At 52.2% G+C, this 18,900-nt stretch overlaps 7 protein-coding genes across 7 annotated transcripts; 2 read left to right on the top strand and 5 right to left on the bottom strand.

The window, feature by feature from the left end:
- Positions 1-91: 91 nt before the first annotated feature.
- Positions 92-1,601, top strand: rpa-2 (replication protein A-2). Its single transcript, XM_956874.2, has 3 exons — positions 92-223; positions 308-393; positions 491-1,601. Exons 1-3 carry the CDS (start codon positions 220-222, stop codon positions 1,253-1,255), a joined length of 855 nt encoding a protein of 284 aa, XP_961967.1. The 5' UTR covers positions 92-219; the 3' UTR covers positions 1,256-1,601.
- A 70-nt stretch (positions 1,602-1,671) lies between these two features.
- Positions 1,672-4,137, bottom strand: NCU07718 (hypothetical protein). The gene is made up of 4 exons (XM_956875.3): positions 3,690-4,137; positions 3,026-3,483; positions 2,386-2,638; positions 1,672-2,283 (listed from the first exon to the last, which is right to left on the bottom strand). Exons 2-4 carry the CDS (start codon positions 3,466-3,468, stop codon positions 1,891-1,893), a joined length of 1,089 nt encoding a protein of 362 aa, XP_961968.3. The 5' UTR covers positions 3,469-3,483; positions 3,690-4,137; the 3' UTR covers positions 1,672-1,890.
- Positions 4,138-4,724: 587 nt separating this feature from the next.
- Positions 4,725-6,767, bottom strand: NCU07719 (isopentenyl-diphosphate delta-isomerase). Its single transcript, XM_956876.3, has 3 exons — positions 6,367-6,767; positions 5,955-6,293; positions 4,725-5,894 (listed from the first exon to the last, which is right to left on the bottom strand). The coding sequence occupies exons 1-3, from the start codon at positions 6,557-6,559 to the stop codon at positions 5,659-5,661; spliced, it is 768 nt and encodes a 255-aa protein (XP_961969.1). The 5' UTR covers positions 6,560-6,767; the 3' UTR covers positions 4,725-5,658.
- Positions 6,768-7,266: 499 nt separating this feature from the next.
- NCU07720 (MATE efflux family protein) lies at positions 7,267-10,559 on the bottom strand. The gene is made up of 4 exons (XM_956877.3): positions 10,207-10,559; positions 8,372-10,146; positions 7,949-8,277; positions 7,267-7,865 (listed from the first exon to the last, which is right to left on the bottom strand). Exons 2-4 carry the CDS (start codon positions 9,950-9,952, stop codon positions 7,778-7,780), a joined length of 1,998 nt encoding a protein of 665 aa, XP_961970.2. The 5' UTR covers positions 9,953-10,146; positions 10,207-10,559; the 3' UTR covers positions 7,267-7,777.
- Positions 10,560-10,871: 312 nt separating this feature from the next.
- Positions 10,872-14,776, bottom strand: rpn-1 (regulatory particle, non-ATPase-like-1). The gene is made up of 4 exons (XM_956878.3): positions 14,264-14,776; positions 14,121-14,191; positions 11,574-14,054; positions 10,872-11,514 (listed from the first exon to the last, which is right to left on the bottom strand). Exons 1-4 carry the CDS (start codon positions 14,391-14,393, stop codon positions 11,488-11,490), a joined length of 2,709 nt encoding a protein of 902 aa, XP_961971.2. The 5' UTR covers positions 14,394-14,776; the 3' UTR covers positions 10,872-11,487.
- Positions 14,777-15,072: 296 nt separating this feature from the next.
- rbg-40 (ribosome biogenesis-40) lies at positions 15,073-16,768 on the top strand. Its single transcript, XM_956879.3, has one exon. The coding sequence runs from the start codon at positions 15,237-15,239 to the stop codon at positions 16,518-16,520; it is 1,284 nt and encodes a 427-aa protein (XP_961972.3). The 5' UTR covers positions 15,073-15,236; the 3' UTR covers positions 16,521-16,768.
- Positions 15,208-18,510, bottom strand: NCU07723 (norsolorinic acid reductase). Its single transcript, XM_956880.3, has 5 exons — positions 18,129-18,510; positions 17,977-18,047; positions 17,815-17,910; positions 17,576-17,721; positions 15,208-17,518 (listed from the first exon to the last, which is right to left on the bottom strand). The coding sequence occupies exons 1-5, from the start codon at positions 18,248-18,250 to the stop codon at positions 16,811-16,813; spliced, it is 1,143 nt and encodes a 380-aa protein (XP_961973.2). The 5' UTR covers positions 18,251-18,510; the 3' UTR covers positions 15,208-16,810.
- Between the last annotated feature and the right edge of the window lie 390 nt (positions 18,511-18,900).

Genomic DNA, 18,900 nt, shown 5'->3' with positions numbered 1-18,900 from the left:
GAACACCTGGCAGTGGGACAGTGGGGTCCGCCTTTAGTGCTTGCTGCCTCTAGGCGCGTCTAAACGCGTCTCCCAGCATCAATCTTTCACCCCGCAATCCACCATTTGACACCAGCTCGTCCATCACACTCATTGCCTACGACTGGATCTTTTGCGAGAAGACGGAAAGTTAATCGAATCTATTCATTAGATAGCCAAGGAGACAGTAACACTAGACTCATGGGTAAGTAATTCTTTACCGAGTTCCTTAGTTCTTCTCCTAGGCTCCGCAAATGTCTAGTCAGCTAACTGTGTGTGACCTTGACAGCGGGCTACGGCGGATATGGTGGTGGCGATGGCGGTGGCTTCATGTCCGGATCCCAACAAGGTGGTAGTCAAGCCGGTGGCTCCAAGGTAAGTCCTCTGTTATCCCAGTTTACCTTTACCCCTTCCTTCCTTCGCCTCAGCACCCAAATCAGGTACTGACAACCTGTCTCTCGTCCAACAACAGTACGCCGACGAGTCCCTCCGCCCCGTAACCATAAAACAGCTTCTCGATTGGGAAGAGACCTTCCCCGGCGCCGAGCTTGCCATCGACGGCCACCCAGTAACCCAAGTGACCATTGTGGGCCAAGTGCGCTCGGTCAAGCCGCAACCGACTAACATCACGTACCGGATTGATGACGGCACGGGAGCCATCGACGTCAAGAAGTGGGTCGATTCGGAAGCGCAAGGCGGCGAGGACGGTGGCAGCGGTGCCGGCACGATCGCGCCCGACGCCTTCGTGCGCGTGTGGGGCCGTCTCAAGTCTCTCGGCGGCAAGAAACACGTAAGCGCCAACTTCATACGCCAGATTGAGGATTTCAACGAGGTCAACTACCACCTGCTTGAGGCGACGTATGTGCATCTGTTCTTTACCAAGGGAGCTCCTGGTAGTGGTGGTGGTGCCAAACAAGAAGGTGGCGGAGGGGACAACATGTTTGTGGATCAGGGATACGGAGCAGGAGGCGGCGATGTTGCTATGGGCGGCGCTGGCCCCGGTGGAGGAAACAGTGCGATGCAGGCGAGATTGGCGACGTGCTCAAGGAACGCGCAGATCATGTGCAATTTCATCAATAACTCGCCTGGCGGGACGGAGGGTGTCAATTTGCATGTGATTGCGCAGGGCACAAGAATGTCGGTTAGAGATATCACAAATGCGGCGGATGAGTTGCTGGGGCAGGGTATTATTTACACTACGCAGGATGATGAGACGTGGGCCATTCTGGATTATTAGTTCAGAGAGCTCGGCTTTAGGTGAGTTTAACGTGTGTGGTTGGGAATGGGGGAGGCAGAGCAAGCGGTACTGGCAAGCCATGCTTGAAATACCACCGGAGGAGGAAGGGATGAGAAAGGCTCAGGAAAAAGTGTTGAAGAGGATCATGTTTTTTCTTTTCTTTTTTTTCTTTTTTTCGGTCCACCTATCTGGACGAGGAAACGAACGGCGCCTCAAGGCTTAACGTTTCACAAGAATGGACCGGAATGGATGGTTTCTTTTTTTTAGTTTTCATGTTTGGTTTTGCGATTCTGCGTCTGTTAAGATGAAGAGAATATACCCGAGTCAATTTTGAGGTAGAGAAGGGCGTCTGATGACTTGTTGCATCGTAGAGCTAACATTCTAGTAGGCCGGACGGCTGAGCTATGAAACGAGTGTGTATCATGAAGGCGTGCAATTGACAGCTATTACATCTCGAGTATAAAATGAAACCGGATATCAACATATCCCACCCTTGCAACCGGTAAACACAAGTCAGAGACCCAATAGTGAGACTCATGGTCCGAGGTCAAACGTGAATAAAAACACGAGTGTCCAATCTAAGTCGTGTCTGCGTCATCCTCCATAAAAACACTACTACGTATATCACCACCAACTTACATCAACTTCTTACCGCCAACTCCAAGACCAACATGGTAATGCCCATGTGCAAGAAGGCCATGATGATGGTGGGAGCCGACAGTAGGAAACTTGGCCCTAGTAGATCCCAAAAGAGTATTGCTAGTGGTCGTCGTCGTCGTCGTCAAAGGAGCAGCAGCAGCAGCGAAGAGCGTGCCAACGTTAGAGCCTTCAGCAACAGGATCCTTGCGGGTGCTACTGGGAGTCATGCCAGAGGCATTGGGCTCGCGGACCATAATGGACAAACGGACGGGGTCCCGTCCACGCTTCAGGAAGATGTCCCTCTTGGTCTCGAAGCCGAACTTCTGGTAGTAGGAGTTGTTGGCGAGTGAGCTGGATTCGAGATACATGGGTCTGTTTTCGGCGTCGGCCTAAAAGCATAAGCGGTTATGTCAGCTTTTTGCTTTGGTTTTTTTTTTTTTTTTTCTTACCCCTTTTGATAATAATCCGAACTGAGACGGTGAAAGACTTACCCGCTGCATCACATCCTTCAACAACTTCCCCGCATACCCTCTCCCCTGGGAGCTCGGCTTCGTGCCCAAGTAAACCAAGTACCAGGCATCATGATCCCTCTCGCCCAGGACTTGCGCCTTGGTGTCATGCAGGAGAGGGACCACCTCGTCGAAGTAACGCTTCCTGCCCTCGATAGACAACTGATAGTAGAGCCTCCAGGCTCCGCTGCGAAACAGCACCCACCAGCTATCAAGATCGTGACCAGGTGGTAGCCTGCAATATTTGGATACACACTGAGATCTCACAGTTACCGTGCAGCTGCGAAAACCCGCGACATTCTCGCATAAGGCCGGCTTCGAGAACCTTCTTTGTGACATCTCGAAAACCTCTTACCTTATCTTATTTACCTTTGTCCGGTCGAAGGTCGAAGGTCGAAGCCCGCACCTCGCGGAGTTCGAGGGTTTGGCACGCACGGCAAGGAGTCAGTGTGTATGTGTCAGCCATGACTTTGCTTTCTGTAATGTACTGATTTCGATCATCCCTCATGTGAACAGTTACGCCGCATCAACATTTCGAAGTTAGAGGTACTCATGCAAGCAGTCTCGACTCAAGAGGAAGGGAAAGGAAAAAAAAAAAAAAAAAAAAAAAAGGACCACTTACCAAAGCGCAACGCTATCATACTCTGGACCAATTGTCGTCACCAGCCCATTGAGGCAATGCATCGCGACAGCATACGTCATGATATCTACATGCAGCTTCCACTTGGCCTCTGGGGTCATGATGGTGCCGCTGGACATCACACCTCTGCTGTCTCCTCCACCTGAGCCGACGGCAGTCTTCTCGTCCTCGGAATCCTCTGTGTTGACAAGATACTGGGCGTAGTCGTCGGCAGCAAAGGCATGGGCTAGGGAGAGTGAGACCTCCCTACACTCCGACATGCCGGCAGCACGGACGAATTCTTGCCACTTTGGAGGCACTAGGGAATAGCGCTTAAGCTCGACGACGGTGACTGCTGGCGCAGAGCTTGAGGTAGCAGCAGTATTGCTGATTGTAGTTGAATCACTAGTAACAATCGAACTATTACTTGTAGTGACCGTCTCCATGATGGGCAGTTGTGCCTTCCAAGTACCTGAGGTGTAAGTCAGCGTGTTCTTTACAAGGAGACTGGCATATCACAGAAAGACATGAAAATGGTCAAGGAAGGTATAAAGATGCCCAAAGAGACGTCCTTCTAAGACGCTATCATCAGGGAAAGTGCCTATACCATGCATCCAAGCAGGAACAGCATTTAGTGCAAAAGACATGAAGAAGACTGAACACGCACTTTGCTTACACGGCTGATAATATATTTTGTATGCTATCACCCGTATGGACTCTCGAGAGTTGACTTCTCGAGACGGGCATAAATCTCGATGGGTGTCGAAGACAGTTAAGGGCAGTACGGAGGTCAGCCGACATCAATGAGACCTGTCCGACGAACGGTCCTGGTGTTGTTTATGTTCTGTGCTTGTTGTGTGAACCGAAGTTCAGCGGTTCAAGAGACAGTCGAGGTGAGAGTTTTGGTCACGTATGGAGGGAAATTGAAGCAGTGTAAGGTCAAGGTAGAGTATGGACTTCGAATGGGGAATTATTTGGTGACGGGAGTGTTGATTTGTTGTATGAAGTTATTGTAGGTAACCAGGCGTAGGGTTAAGCACGAGAGACACAGTAGCTACTGTCAGCCCTTGTGAAGATGGGCCCCAGAAAGGGAACTTCGAATAACTATGTTTGGTGTTGCTTGAGAATATGAAGTTGGATCAAAGAGATTCAAGGGAAGCAGAAGCAGCACCCCATGGAGGCATGATCGAAATAAGTAAGTAGCCCATGGGTTGAATGTAACTGACCTGTTGGCTGTGTTCCCCCACTGACCAACCCACATCACCATTCAGACGGGCGGTCACACTGACGGCAGCAAGCCCCTCAAACCCACGGGAAGCTGAAGATGATGATAGCCCAACATCCCGTACCGACGTCTTGGCCAGACGTAATGAGACAGGGGTCTAGAGTCATTGGACTGAGTTGAACGGAGCGGAGATGCAGCTAACAAACGGGAAGCCATTGGATCTCTGACCAAAGAAGGATAGCCGCAGGAGATTGAGAAAGAGAGCGCCGCACATTTGCTCTTGGCCTTCTTCTCGAGATCTGACCATCCCGCTAAGAACGACGATGATATCCAGAAACAGTTTGGAGCAATGGTTCACGGCGAGTAAGAATGCTCGTGCTTGGGGTTGGGTAGATGGTGAGGCGTGCCGCGGGTGATTGGATAGCAATTGTTTACACATCAACAGGCAGCATGAAACGAAGCTGAGCACCATGAGGGCATGTGCTGAACTGATGCCTACGCCTGTGGAGATCCTGGCCAAAATTCTATGTTGAAGGTCAGCAAATCCTGAGGTAGATAGGTAGAGGCGATATGCAGTATGGGTGAGGAGCATCAGTGGCACCTCGATGGCTGGCGGGGCGGGAGAAAGAGATCAAGTAAAACATAGCCGGTTGTAGCCCTGTCTCGGAGCGCCCCAAGATGTCTCTCCTGCCTCATATTATCCAATCATCGACTCTCACATATAAGCACCAAGACGCTTTGCGACGGGACGATCAATCTGTTGTTAGCCTTGGCTTGAGGAATAGGGTCATGCAAGATGATCAGGTGATGCAGCCATTGCTCTCTCAGCCGCCCTACAACTGATCAATCAAGTCCTGGATAGAGATCCTCAGTGACAGAATGGGAATACGATGTTTGATTTGTCTCGAAAAAGACGGTATCCCGATTTCGAAGGTGGTTGGTGATGCTCACCAGTTCTTCGCCAATACGTTCCACCCACAGGCTTGCGCATACCTCCGCAGTGTTTGTTATCGTAACGCATGTCATTCCACGGTGCTACCAGCTAGGGAAGCCATTGCAAACCCCCAAATCAAGGCGTTCAGGACATCTGGTGGATGTGGATGTGTAACGTGTTTCTTGTCCTCTATTCGCCCTCCCCCCCTTATCTTTACTCTTCAATGAACAATCCCGTCAAGCGCCGACCATGACCGACGCAAATAAGATGAAAACAGAAGATGAGAGGCCCTTTGCACGACGTCTTATCCGCCAGGCAAACAAAAGCGGATAGCTCGGGGTTGGGTGGACGTGGGTAATATGATTAGAATTATAAGTCCTGTCTGGTTGCGAACAGCGTAAGTTCGACAGGTAATAGTTGCTTTGTTTTATTTATTTTTTCAACTTCTCGTTTCCACACACGCAACGGTCGTCTTGTTCATAGCATACGGCGAATCTCCTGCTCGTCGGTATACTTTTCAAGCCCGTTGTCAAGGGAAGCCCACCACTCAAAGAGCATAGACTCGCAGATGAGCTTGAACCAGGGGGTAAACTTGAGGGAGGGGTCCTTGAACATCTCCTTGAGCTTCTCGGCAGAAACCCACTGTGTGGCCTGGACTTCGTTTAGGTTGGCGTTGACCTCGGGGTTGGCCTTGATGAACAGAATGTAATCAACTAGGGTATATCTGTCAGCAAACTATCACTCCCCCAACCTCGCTGTTGTGCAGTACTTACTCTCGTGCTCACCCCACTTTCCGTCGCTAGGAGCCTTGTAGTGGATACGGGTAAGGAAACGGAAATCTTCAAAGGGGACCTGCTCCTGCTTGATGCCCAGCTCATGGTCCAATTTCCTCCTGGCAGCGTTCTTGACACCAGCGATAGCATCGGGAAGGGTCGATCCAGTCTCGTTGGCAAGGTTCAGAGGATGCGAGCAGCAGGTGTTGGTCCACATGTCGGGGAAGGTGATCTTTTCGGTGGCGCGCTGCTGGAGGAGAAGCTCGTTCTTGTCATTGAAGAGGAAGACAGAGAAGGCTCTGTGAAGAAGACCCTTATCGATGTTGGTCATAAGATGGCCTGTAGGAGTAGTAGTGTCGGTCAGCGGACAGTGTCGATGGGATTTCTTGTTCCTCCTCAGGCAGGCACTTACAGAGCTTCTTGCTGGCAGTACCAATGGGAAGGTCGTTCTGGTCGGTGACAATGCAGACCTCGTCCATCAAGCGGATCTGTTCCTCATCGTGACCCTCGAGCGCGTCGCTCCTCGTGTCGATGTCGGGAAAGAGGCGAAGGATCGTCTCGGCCGTGATGGGTTCGGCAACGTTGGTTGTGGTAGCGGTCGACATGTTGGCTTGGAGGGTGAGGGTTGTCGAGATGGGAATCGAGCTCGCGCGGCGGAGGAACTGGGAAACGGCCTTTGTAGAGTTCGAGGTCGAGGAGCAGCAGTTCGCCTCTCGGGCGCACCAGCAGCGACAACGGGACGGCACAGCAACCAGACAATGATAGTACACTAATGTTCGAATAATGCTGCAGTGGCGGGGCGTCGCGGGGAAGTTAACCCCAAACAGGCAATTTATGGACCGAGAGCCAAGTCCAGAGCGGGCCCTTGATGTGATAAACACCTTTACGAGCCACTCAGAGCTCGTCAAGCTTTGGCTAGCACGGCACCCGACTGAGGTCTTTCAAATGGCGAATTGAAAGGATTATCTAAGAATTTGAGGGACTGCGTGAAGCTAGACGAAGCAACGACTTGTCCATAGGACAAAGAAGATGACAGGAAAGATTAAAACCAAAACCGTCTTGATGACTTTGGAAATTGCTTTGGCTTAGGTGATGTAACTTGGGTGCGGTCTACGTTAATCTGTTGCTTGGGTGCCCGGGCGACTACGGTGGGTATCGGTTGGGCTCGCACTGAACGTTGGCAAGGCTCGGAGAATAAAGAATCTTCCGAGGCCTGAGATGAGAGACTGTTTTGGCAGTTTTCGTGGACGCAAGCGAGCTGGCCGTTGAGATGGGAATCGCATCTTGTATGTCAACTGTTAAGTTGTTTTGCCCAAGCAGAAAATAGGGGTTCTCGACGCAGAGCTTCTAATCGCTCTGAGCTGGGAATGCTACAGCACACTTTATTGATTTGTTCACCGCCGAGCCATCCCTCGGTAGTGAAATTCAGGTACCGTTGATCCCTGCATTCGCTTCCCCACGCTTTGGAGTACGGATGAGCACTCCCATTTGTTGTTTCCCCTGACAAGACGTCAGCGACCAACGCGCCAGGCGAGGGTGCCCGCTTACCCTGCACTTCGTCTGAAAACACTCGCCAGCAGCACGATGCTCAAACGCCGAAGAACGGATGGAAACCTAGGTACCATTACCGAGTTGATGATTTTCCGCTCTCAGTCACCATATAGCACCCGTGCGACGTGAGGACTAGTAGTAAAATTCCGAAATTCTAAATAATGTGATAAGCGCCAGATCATTGTCGAGGCACGCAGTGATATGCTCCCGTCCTTATCGCAGCGTGTGGGACCGCCCGAAATGCTTGAATATTGAAAGACACTCGGGTGCTGCTAACCAGAGGCATTTCTGTTTTCTGCCTCCCTGGCAGCCAATTCCCAATCGGAGTACCAGATGAACCAATACTCAACCAAAGACACCCTGCATACGGAATAAGCTCAAGGTCAGTATTTTGCTCAAAAGGAGGTGGGCGACGAGGAGGAAAAGAGGAAGGGTAGACAAACAGTAACAGTCCAAACGTAACTCCCATCCACAAGCCCACGAGACCCCATCCCAAGCTAAAACCCAAGCCGAACGACAAGGGCAAGGCAACCACATAGTACGCGATGAGGTTCACATAGCCGCCGATTTCCTGGCGACCGATTCCCCGCAACAGACCATGCGACACCGCTGCCATGCCATCAAACAACTGCATAATGGCACACACGGGAAGTGTCTGGGCCACCAGCTCGATCACCTCGGGGTCTTGGGTGAACAACAGAGCGATCTGGTTCCGGAAGACGGACAGTAGTGTCACGTTGAAGAGACCGACGATGACACCGCCGACAATAGTCTGATTAAAGCCACATACATTGTTAGTACCCCATCCTCTTGAGACGTTGAGTCGAGCGAAGATATCAGATAGAGAACTATCAATAGATACTTACCACCTTAGCTGACGTCTTCGCAGCATCCACCAACTTAGCCCCGATCAGGTTAGCAACTCTGGTCGAGCCAGCAATCGACAACGGAAAGGGGATTTGAAATGTTGTGGACGTGACAGTAACAAGAACACTCTGCGCCGCCAGGTGAGCGACACCAATCCTCCCGCTCGCTAGCGTCAGAATTTCAAACGCGAACCACTCCGCCACGACCATCACCATTCCCGGCAGCGCGAGCTGAACCATGGGGCCCCAGTTCTTCAGCGCCGCCTTCCTGAAGCCTCCCCATGCCTGCCTCCCGTCAACCTTCCAGACATACAGCAACAAAAGCAGGGGCAGCATGTTCTGGGTTACCGCGACCGCCAGCGGAGCGCCGATGAAACCCCACCCGAGCTTCCACACAAAGAGCCAGTTCAATAGCACATTGGCCGGCGCCGCGATCAAAAGCACGTAGGTGGTAGCGTGGAACAGGCCTTGGGCTTGCACGAACCGCTTCCCGCTCTCGAACATGGCATAGGCAGGGGTGCCGAGGAGAATGACTCTGAGATACTGGGCCGCCAGCTTGGCGCTGTCCTTCTCGATCATGGCGGCCAGGATCGACTCGGCGTTGAGCCAGATTGCCGCAACGGGAATGAGCAGAAGGAGCAGGAAATATACCATGCGTTGGAGCTGCAGCCCTACGAGCGTCTTATGGCCGCTTCCGTAGGCTTGGGCACATAGCGTGTCGAGAGAGGTGGCGAGCCCTTGGATGGGCGCATAGCAGGTGATGCTAGCAGTCATCGTGGCAAGGGAGACGGCACCGAGCTCGAGGGTGCCTAGGCGGCCGACGGCGAAGATGGAGGTGACGTTGAGGGAGTATTGGAGCAGGAAAGTGACGATGAGAGAGCGTGAATAAACAGCAATGGTCTTGGCTTCGCGCTGCCACGTGGTCTTGATCTGACCGGCCGCGACGGCGGCTTCCCATTGCTCGTTGAGGTGCTCGTGTTCATGGTCGTGATCGTGAGATGAGGGTTCATCGCCGTGACCAATGGCGCCGCGGTGTCGGAGACTTCTTTCACCAAGCAATGGCTCAGTCTCGGTCACTGTTGGTGTGGGAGGGGCAATGACAATCTGGATAGGACTGGCGGCCACTTCTTCATCCGATATCCTTCGCGGGACTTTGGTACTGAAGATTCGGGTATATAAAGCCCTGAACAGTGTCGGCTTTTGCGGTGGACGGTCATGCTTCGGAGGAAGGATGTGGTTGTCTCTGAGGAGAGATCGCTCCTCGTCACGACTTCGCGTCCTTTCGGCTCTGGTGAGAATTGGCGCTTCTTCTAGTCCTCCGGGCCCAGCTAGGGCAGGTCTAATCGCCCCAAAGGCGACACCGCTAGGTCGTCTGTAAAGCGTAGGACCCGATGTCTCGTCCTCGTTGTCGCTTACGGATAGAGCTTCATTGTCGACTTCGTCAACCGCATCATCCGAGAATTCAGCCAAGTCTCGGGCCAACACCTCTTGGGCCAGCGGCGATGCAGAACGGAAAGAAGACGCAAAGTCAAGGCCCGCACCCGACCTTTTCTTGGGAGGGATGGCTTGGTAGGAAGACATGTTGGACCTTTCCTCTTGTTGAGCTTTTTCCTCTCGAGGTCGGCCCACGCCAAGATTTGATCCTCTTTTAACAAGAGACGGTGAGAAACTCGGAACGCGGTTTTGATGTAAGACACGCCTTTAATCCAACCCTTCAAACCTGAATATCAAGAATTCAAGCTTGCCTTGATCTCACAGATGTTGATAGTCACAAACTACTCAACATCGTCAGCCATCATAGCTATAAAAGCAACAGTAACACTGCATAACGTTACCTGCAGAACGCCGTGTCCTCTCGCCTTGCTCGAGCGGAATAGACTAATTTGTCTTTGTGGTGACGCAATCCAGCCAATCAACGAACCCGATGATCAGATGCGTTCGTGCAGACTGCAAAGAGAATCAGAGGGTTCTTTGAGAATGGCACGACAGCTGCCACCGAAGGGAACCGAGGGAATGATTCTCGAGAGGTTTAGGAACAGTTTGACAGACAGGTTCGGGTAAAGAGAAACCGCTGAATGAAAGTGTCGAGTAATAAAGTCAAAACAACTAACATTTGTCTGACATGGAATTTTTCCCCCCCACTTCTTGCCTTTTGGATCCTTCCTTGCAGACGTGTTAAGAGAGCGCCGCAGACTTGTAGCGCTAGAGGGATCATCCACCGCACTGGCAGGCCCGGTGGCACTAAGCGCTCTTTTTATGCAGCCCTGTCCTCGGGATAGACGGGACCTGGGTACCTATTTACATAGTAGGTAGGTGTGACAACTAGGTACCTAACACCTGCACACACTACATACCTTAGGTACTTCGTTTGCCTTTACTTGTATTCAACAACTTCCCACTCTTGCGGACAAGAATATTCGTGACTTTTATCAGGCTCATGACACCATATCCGTTCCTGAGTAAAGGCCAAAATGGCACAGAACCTCTTGAGATATAACCATTCTGCTGTACTATTCGATTTTCGGAGACTCCTATTTGTTAACACCGAGGCCACACTCGACACAACATGCAAATCAACAACATCCACTCGCCACTGACTCCCCAGATAGCCTCGGCACCAAAACAACTTACGATTACGTACAGTGAGTCACCGGGCCGCAACGACAGAACTTGAACCTTTCTTATGGACGAGAGGAAAAACAAAAAAAAGAAAAAAAAAGGAAAAGTGGAGAAAGAAGCAGAACGCAGTAGCCGACGATTTCAGCACCCTAATCCCAATAGGTTACCAGCTGGACTGCGTGTAAAGATCCAATGCAGTGGAATGAAGGGGCTTCGGCCTCTTCCATCCACACTGCATCAACCACAAGACCCCTTTGTACAATCTTTGCAATCGAATTCCCAGAAATGCTACCTTGAATATCCGTTGGGAACCTTGTAACACAGTTTGAATGATATAGTCCGCTTTTCTACTGCATATGCACGTGCGTGGTGTCTGCTTAGCCGCCCTTTCTTTGGCTCTCTCGATGAATACTTCCATCTCCTCCTGACGATCCCTCCTAACGTTCTAAAACACACCGAACCACATAACCCTATACATCGCCCAACCTGCAGCCCCTCTACTTCTCGCCCTCCCAGTCGGGGTTCTGCGGACAAAAGTTAGTAAAACACAATTTGACAGGCAATGTTATTGATCTGCACGTACCTTGCGAAGAATGACGAGACCCTCAAGGGTGCTGCTAAGGCTGATGTATTGGTCATCCTCAAGCTCAGCACGCTCACCATAGCCCAGCAGTACCGGTGTGCTCTGGGTCTGCCAGCCAGTGATGGTCTTGGGGCGACCAGCCTGACCCACCACATCAACAGCCTGACCAACACGAACGTTCACTGTCAAAGGTTTCAAGTCCTCATCCAGGGTAACAAGCATGCGAGGGTGCATTGCTGTCACAATCCAGTAGAGGAGATAGTGAGACTTCGATGTAATAAACTGCTTGGCATCAATCATGGCGACCAAGACAGCGAGGAGACCAGCCGTCGCCACGTTTGAAAGCACTTGACGATCTGTGTGGAAGGGGCTGACGGAAAGAGTGCCCTTGCCCATGTGCAAGAGACCTTGTGCGATACGGACCATGAACAAAGACTCCTGATCTCTGTGATAGTAGCTAGCCAGCTGACGGAGCAGCTGGGCAAGTCTAGCGTTGTTCGTACCGGCACCCAGGAGACCCATAGCAAAAATGGCGTTGATGGCCACTTCATTGTCATTGTCGTGGCTGTACCGTGACAGAGTGTCGTAAACCTTCATTTGAGGGTTGCTGGGGCTGATAAGACCCATAGCCAGCGGCACCGCTCGTCGGATGTTAGCTTCGCCGTAGTGCATAAGGTGACCAAAATGGCGGAGAACCATTTCCTGTCCAACATCTTCGCCCATGGCAATCAAGCCAATACCCAGAACGGCATAGGCCTGAAGCAACTCCTCGCCCTTCTTCTCCTCTCCATCCTCAATGTGCTCGTTGCAAATGTGAAGGAGCTCCTGAATCTTGAGGACGGCACCGGTGCCAGCCCAGGCGCAAATCTCAGCAAGAACAGCAGTTGGCTTCGCCATAGGGTGCTCAACCGCCTTCAACGTCTCAAGAATAACGTCCACCTGTTCCTGGCGACCAAAATAGAGGAGACCCAAGCCAAGCGCAAGGAACCTGGACCATTTGTCATTGAGGCGGCTTCCACTTTCTTCGTCCAACAAGGTAGTCACGATGGCCTCGCTGACTTCGGAATTGGAGGAGCCGACAAAGATCATACCGCAGGCCAGGGCAGCCATAGCCGACACCTGCATGCTCTCCTCAGGGTCGCTGATAATGTTGACCAAGAACGAGAGAAGCTCCTCCTTGCAGGACCCTGCGTATGCCAGTCCGAGACCCATAATGGTAGCTACGCGGATGAGCGGGTTCTTGTGCGCAAGCTTGTCGGGATCAGCCAACAGGGCCATCGCGGGCTCGGAGTCCGTCCTAACGTTAGTATTCATGATACCGATCGCGAGGTATGCGCCAGCTTGGATTTGCTCCTCCTCGAGATAAGTATACTTGTCGACGTGGTCAAGACCGTTCTCGACGTCCCAAAGGAGCAGGGTTCCCAGCGACGCCACTGTAGACATCATACCCTCATCCTTGGTCTTCCACACCCAGCTGTCCTTGTCTTTACCAACGAGCATCATCTTGTCACTCCCAAAGCCGGCATTGACAAAAGCGTTGACGAAGCCGGCGGCAAGATTGTGTCGGGCAGAATCAAAGTTGGTCATACCAGCAACACGGCTGCTTTCGAGGTGGCTCTTGTAAATATCCTCAGTCGTTTTTGGCTCCAAGATGTTGAGTTCCTTCCCGAGCGACTTGAAATACTCCGACAGCTTCTGGTTGGAAAGGCACTCGTAGATCTTTTCGTCGTCATCATTGCTCCTTTCAAACTCCAATGGAATGCCCTGGCGCGCGATAAGGAAAGCGAGCTGCTTGCGAAGCGCAGGATCCTCGTCCGCCGCCTCGAAATCTTTCTCGATGAGTCCAAGATCGTTGAGTCTAATCGCAAGCACCATGGCTTGGGTGTGCTGGTTGTATTTCTTGTAGATGCTGTGCGCCACGCGAAGGAACGTCTCGTTGTCAGGATAGGTTAGGAGGTTGACCATGGAGACCATGTACAGGCAGACTCTCGAATAGGTGTTCTCGTCGAGAAACTTGGGAAGCTCCTCGATGATCTCGAGCTCACTCATCAGATCGACGGCATCGGCTTCAGCGTTGCTCTTGAGGAAGAGCGGCACCAGAACCAGGGCAAGATCGACCAGCTCTTGAGTCGGCTCATCATTGGCTATGCGCTTGGCGTAGACCTCGCCAATCTCGAGGGCGAGATGGCGAACGTACTCATGACCCCACGAGCCAATGTCCTGTGTTGGGGAAAGAAGTCTGTATTTCAGAGTATCCTGGCGGTCCTCGTCCGAGTATGTCATACCGATCACCGATAGAACATCTGCGAGAGATGACTTATCATCGCCAGCGGGCCACTCGTCGTAGAGTTTCGTCATGGTTTCATAATGCGGGCGCAGGAACTTGAGCGGCTTCGGTACCGCCGTCATGGAGGATGTGGATGTCTTGATAGAGTTCTTCATGGCCTCGAGGGCCGGCTTGTAGAGGGTCGCATCGGATTCCTGAAGACATTGTACTGTTAGAGAAGCCGGTCTTCAGCCTGTATCACGTCATTGCGAAGCACCAACCGTTAGCCGCTCAACGAGCATCTCAAGCTCGCTCTTGAGCTGCTGATCCTCTTCACTGAGTTCCTCGGAAGCTAACGCAAAGCGCTGTCAGCAGAAGCCCGGCGCCGATACCTCAAGTCGGTCGGAGTGGCCGAGAAACCCACCATTCTGTTCCTCCTCCTTCTTTCCGTTTGCGGGGGTCTTTCCATCGACATCTTGGTGCTTCTTCTCGTCATCGACGGCCTTTCCCTTGCCCTTATCGGCCGTCTTGGACAGGTCGCTTTCTTGCGCCATGATTACTGGCCGTGATGGTTGTAGGTGGGAGGATTCGCGGAGCCGATGGGTCCAGTTGGAGGGGAAACCAAGGTCGGTTGGGCTGGCCGGGGTAGGTGGACGCGGCGGTGGCGTTCGCTGCTGCAAGAAATGTTCAAGTTTTGTCACCGAGTTTGCTTGAGCGACAGGAACTTGAGCTCCAGTCGTGAGCAGAATGTCAAAATCAAAAGTGGATGAGCTGGCTGCGGTTGTTTGGAGGTTGTTATGTTGTTCAGGTGACGGTTTTGGAGGTTGGAGCTTTTGCAGGTTCGCCCAGAAGCACCTCAGTTGCTGAAAGCCAGCAAAGGTCAGTGGCAGTTACGGTACTAACGCCAGGGAGCTCCGATGGTGGTTACGCGACTCGCTTGCCGCCTGAAGCTCCCCCGTCTGGCTGAGAACGCCCCTGCGATCCAATGCTGCCCGCCTCAAGTGGGTCTGGAAGCCTCGGTGGGGACGAGGCGTCATCAGAGCCTGGAAGATACAAATTCCGCTCCCCCCAAGCTTCTGATAAGATAAGCTACTGGCCTGGACCTGGCGCTTGACCGGGCAGGCACAGCTCAGCGAATGGAGCCCACGGCCAGCCCTATCTTATCGGGAAGATGTTATCGCAACCGTGCATTTGGAATTTGGGGGACGCCCACTTTCCATTCTGGACATCAGCTTTGCGCTTCACCCACCTTGACTTTGACTTTGACGAGAGCGTCGTAGACAGCAACCTAATAGCTCTCTTGGATCAATACAACATCAGAAAATCTCTCACAGCAATTAGGCCGACAATCACCTGAGGGGAAAAAACAAAAAACATCCAAAAAGAAACACACAATCATGTTTTTGGACACCAGAGTTTTACGCCATCTCACGGCAGAAGACTGGAGAGTCTTGACTGCCGTTGAGATGGGCAGCAAGAACCACGAGCTCGTCCCGACCCCTCTGATCGAGAGAATTGCCCGTCTCAAGGGCGGTGCCAGTGGTGTTCACAAGAGCATAGCGACCCTTGCCAAGTCTGGCCTCATCGGACGCATGAAGGAGGCCAAGTACGACGGCTACCGACTGACCTACGGCGGTCTTGACTATCTGGCCCTACACACCCACTCCTCGAAAGATGTCGTCTACAGCGTTGGCAGTCGTGTGGGTGTTGGCAAGGAATCCGACATCATGATCGTAGCCGACAAGACCGGCAAGCAGAAGATTCTCAAGATCCATCGCCTAGGCCGCATTTCCTTCCGTACCGTCAAGTCCAACCGCGACTACTTGCGCAACCGGCAAGGCGGCTCATGGATGTATCTCTCGCGGCTTGCGGCCATGAAGGAATATGCCTTCATGCAGGCTCTCCAAGAAGAAGGCTTTCCCGTTCCCGAACCGATTTCCCAGTCCCGACACACTATCGTCATGAGCCTGGTCGAGTCCCTACCACTTAGACAGGTCTCCTCGGTTCCAGACCCCGCGAGCCTCTACGCTGAGCTTATCGACCTCATCCTTCGATTGGCCAAGCACGGGCTCATCCATGGTGATTTCAACGAGTTCAACATTTTGATCAAAGAGGAGCGGACCACCAAGTACACGATCGAGGACGGCGAGGAGAAGGAGACGGAGACGGTAACCCTTGTCCCAGTCATTATCGACTTCCCACAAATGGTGTCTATGGACCACGTAAACGCCGAGATGTACTTTGACCGCGATGTCGAATGCATCAAGAGGTTCTTCAAGAAGCGCTTCCACTTTGTGCCCACACAACCCGGTCCTTTCTTCAAGGATGCTAAGAAGACGGTTGGCAAGGATGGAGCTAAGCGGTTGGACGCCACTGTGGAGGCTTCAGGATTTACCAAGAAGATGCTCAAGGAACTGGAGAAGGCTATTCAGGAACAACAGGCGAAGATTGATGCGGGTGAGGCTGTGGAGGAAGAAGAACTCGACGAGGACGAGGACGAGGATGAGGAGGATGATAGTGGAAGCGATACAGATGATGAGGAAGATGAGGAAGATCAACAAGAGGAAGAGGAACACGCCGTGTTCGAGATTCCGGCAAATGTTGGAAGGCCTTTGTCAGATGCAGAGAAGGGGCTGGAAAAGTTATCACTTGGCGGCAAGGGCGGCAAGCGAAGGGCTTGAAGCACATCGAGAGGAGAAAAGAAACGCGTTTCATGTCAGCTTTGAGATACCCCCAAATCCTATGCATTTCTATCAAGCAAATTTGTACTAAGACGTGCCAAGCAGGTTTTTAAGACTTTACGCTTATCAGTTTTTTTGCAACCCATATGTTGATTATGACACCCTCCGCAAAAGCAGTTTGACACACGTCACAATCGAATAAAGCCCAACTTGAATCACATTGAAACGTACTAATACTTTAGCTTCTGCTCCCACCTAACCTTCAAAGACCTCTGGCGGCGATGTCGGCTCTACTGACCATTTTCCGCCGCTGGCACGATAGGCTTCGGCACCGGGACATAATCATATGTGCCCGCCATACCCATCAACCAAACCTGACTGGGGTGCGCAGGAACCTTCTCTCCATACAAGAATGAGCTAGGAAACCCAATATCGAACGGAACCGCGCTCTCAATCTCGTCGATATCCTTGTCCGACAACGCCAGCGTGAGCGCCTCAATGTTACCCTTCAGGTGCTCGACCGACCGGCCGCCAACAATCGGGAACACGTACGGAGCCTTGTGCATCACGTACGCCAGGGCGACGGAGGTGATGGCTGTGTTCTTACGCTGCGCAATCTTCTCCAGAGCCCGGCTGATTTTGATCTGCTCCTCGGTCGCCTTGATCTTGCGGCCTTCGTTGGCTTGCTGCTGGCGCTGCTCCTCCGATTTGAAGCTGCCGCCCCCGAGGGCCCCCCAGGGCGCGAGCCCCATGCCTTCGTCCCGGCACATGGGAATGATGTCCCGCTCAAAGTCGCGCGAGGCGGCGGACCACCGGCCTTGGTAAATGCAGAACTGCCGAAGTGCGTGATCGCGCGCGTATTGGTTGGCCTTGCTGACTACCCAAGCCGGGGTGTCGCTAACACCCAAGTAGAGAACCTTGCCGCTGGTGACGAGCTGGTTCAGGGACTGCATCAGCTCGGGGATGGAGGTGGCAAAGTCCCACCAGTGAACGTAGAGCTGTACAATGGTCATATTAGCATGTTTATGTGTGATGTGTGAGGGCAGAGAACGTACGAGATCGATATAATCCGTCTGGAGCTTCTTCAAACTGGCCTCAACTGAGACACGCATACTCTTGGTGCCGTTGCCTCCGAAATTGGCCATGATCTCTGTTTCACCATGGCCAGCTCTGAAGTTGGTGGTATATTTGGTTGCGATGACTGGGATGACGATTAATGTCTGCTTCACGCGGAATCTAGGGGTCTGACGTGTGCTTAAAAGGCTTCAAAGAGGTTCGCAAAGTAGTAGCTTACCAAGTTGATCTCGGATTCCCCGTTTCTTCATCCACTCCCCAATCCATTTCTCAGATTCCTCCTTCTGGTAGTTGTTGGCAGTATCAATGAAGTTACCTACACATCACCCAACATCACCGAGTCAGCTTTAGCGGAATAATCCATAGGAGTTTCCCATCATACCTCCGTTCTCATAGTAAAAGTCCAAAATGCTCTCCGTAGTCTCTTGATTGCACTCTCCCATATAATCTTGCCTATGAAGTAAGGTTCCGCAGGTCAGTAATCAAACAATATCACGAACGGTTAGCAGCACAAGTCCGATGTGTACAACCTACCACGAATCGCCAAAGTTCATCGACCCCAGACAAAGCGGACTGACACGGACGGATGCAGTAGGGGACAGCAAACGATAGCGGCCGAGGGGCCCCTTGGGGGGAGGCGCCATAGGGAGGGCCATTTTGAGTCAAAGTTAGGAGATTATATCGAAAGGTGGGATGGGATGAAAAGGAAGACTAGGATGAATGACGAGAGATGATCAATACACACGGGAAGTTCATAAGAGAAGGGACAGGGAACGGAAGGAAGCTTAAATTATATGCCAGTACGACGGCCGAGGTTAGATCGGCTGGAGACTACGTACAGCCCAGATCCATGATTCGCAAAAAGAAACAAGGATATCACTTTGCTAAACAACGGGAGGCACACAGGAGGGTCGTTCCCTCTTTCCTTCTGTATAAGTTAACAAGCGGAGATAAGGCAGAGATCACGGAGGCGGGCCTGACGAGTACCCCTAGAGCAACCTCAAAGTGTACAGGTGGGATCGGCTTGGGGGCAATGGCAAGCTGAAGCGGGGGTCTCTAGTTTACGCTCTTCCACAGTGGGATGCCAGGCACGCAAGAAAACTGGGGATATTCGGGCACCCGAGCAGACGGAGGTGATGGTTTCGATCCCAGATCTCAGAGTCCGTGTACGGCAAGTGGGGTTCAATCTAAGGTGGACCATGGACGATCGTGGGGAGCGGACGGGTTTGCAAACTCCCCGAACGACCAGAGGATAACTTTCGCAATCTCGATCTTGTGCCATCACTTTCTACAGAGATCATTGATT

Source organism: Neurospora crassa, linkage group IV (assembly GCF_000182925.2).
Source record: "Neurospora crassa OR74A linkage group IV, whole genome shotgun sequence".
NCBI classification, from domain to species: Eukaryota; Fungi; Ascomycota; class Sordariomycetes; order Sordariales; family Sordariaceae; genus Neurospora; species Neurospora crassa.
The sequence above is the reverse complement of the archived record's forward strand: the minus strand, read 5'-3'. Positions and strand labels throughout refer to the sequence as shown.

Coding starts and splice junctions, on each gene's coding strand:
- NCU07720 (XM_956877.3), bottom strand. CDS start 9,952: ATGTCTTCCTACCAAGCCATCCCTCCCAAGAAAAGGTCGGGTGCGGGC. Junction 8,278..8,371: donor CGAAGACGTCAGCTAAGGTG/GTAAGTATCTAT, acceptor GGCTTTAATCAG/ACTATTGTCGGCGGTGTCAT. Junction 7,866..7,948: donor GTTACGTTTGGACTGTTACT/GTTTGTCTACCC, acceptor TTCCGTATGCAG/GGTGTCTTTGGTTGAGTATT.
- rbg-40 (XM_956879.3), top strand. CDS start 15,237: ATGTTTTTGGACACCAGAGTTTTACGCCATCTCACGGCAGAAGACTGG.
- rpn-1 (XM_956878.3), bottom strand. CDS start 14,393: ATGGCGCAAGAAAGCGACCTGTCCAAGACGGCCGATAAGGGCAAGGGA. Junction 14,192..14,263: donor GAAGGAGGAGGAACAGAATG/GTGGGTTTCTCG, acceptor GCTTTGCGTTAG/CTTCCGAGGAACTCAGTGAA. Junction 14,055..14,120: donor TGCTCGTTGAGCGGCTAACG/GTTGGTGCTTCG, acceptor CAATGTCTTCAG/GAATCCGATGCGACCCTCTA.
- NCU07723 (XM_956880.3), bottom strand. CDS start 18,250: ATGGCCCTCCCTATGGCGCCTCCCCCCAAGGGGCCCCTCGGCCGCTAT. Junction 17,911..17,976: donor CTTTTACTATGAGAACGGAG/GTATGATGGGAA, acceptor GGTGATGTGTAG/GTAACTTCATTGATACTGCC. Junction 17,519..17,575: donor AGACGGATTATATCGATCTC/GTACGTTCTCTG, acceptor ACCATTGTACAG/CTCTACGTTCACTGGTGGGA.
- NCU07718 (XM_956875.3), bottom strand. CDS start 3,468: ATGGAGACGGTCACTACAAGTAATAGTTCGATTGTTACTAGTGATTCA. Junction 2,639..3,025: donor TATGATAGCGTTGCGCTTTG/GTAAGTGGTCCT, acceptor CAAATATTGCAG/GCTACCACCTGGTCACGATC. Junction 2,284..2,385: donor TGAAGGATGTGATGCAGCGG/GTAAGTCTTTCA, acceptor TTATGCTTTTAG/GCCGACGCCGAAAACAGACC.
- NCU07719 (XM_956876.3), bottom strand. CDS start 6,559: ATGTCGACCGCTACCACAACCAACGTTGCCGAACCCATCACGGCCGAG. Junction 6,294..6,366: donor TACTGCCAGCAAGAAGCTCT/GTAAGTGCCTGC, acceptor CTACTCCTACAG/GCCATCTTATGACCAACATC. Junction 5,895..5,954: donor AAAGTGGGGTGAGCACGAGA/GTAAGTACTGCA, acceptor GATATACCCTAG/TTGATTACATTCTGTTCATC.
- rpa-2 (XM_956874.2), top strand. Junction 394..490: donor GTCAAGCCGGTGGCTCCAAG/GTAAGTCCTCTG, acceptor GTCCAACAACAG/TACGCCGACGAGTCCCTCCG.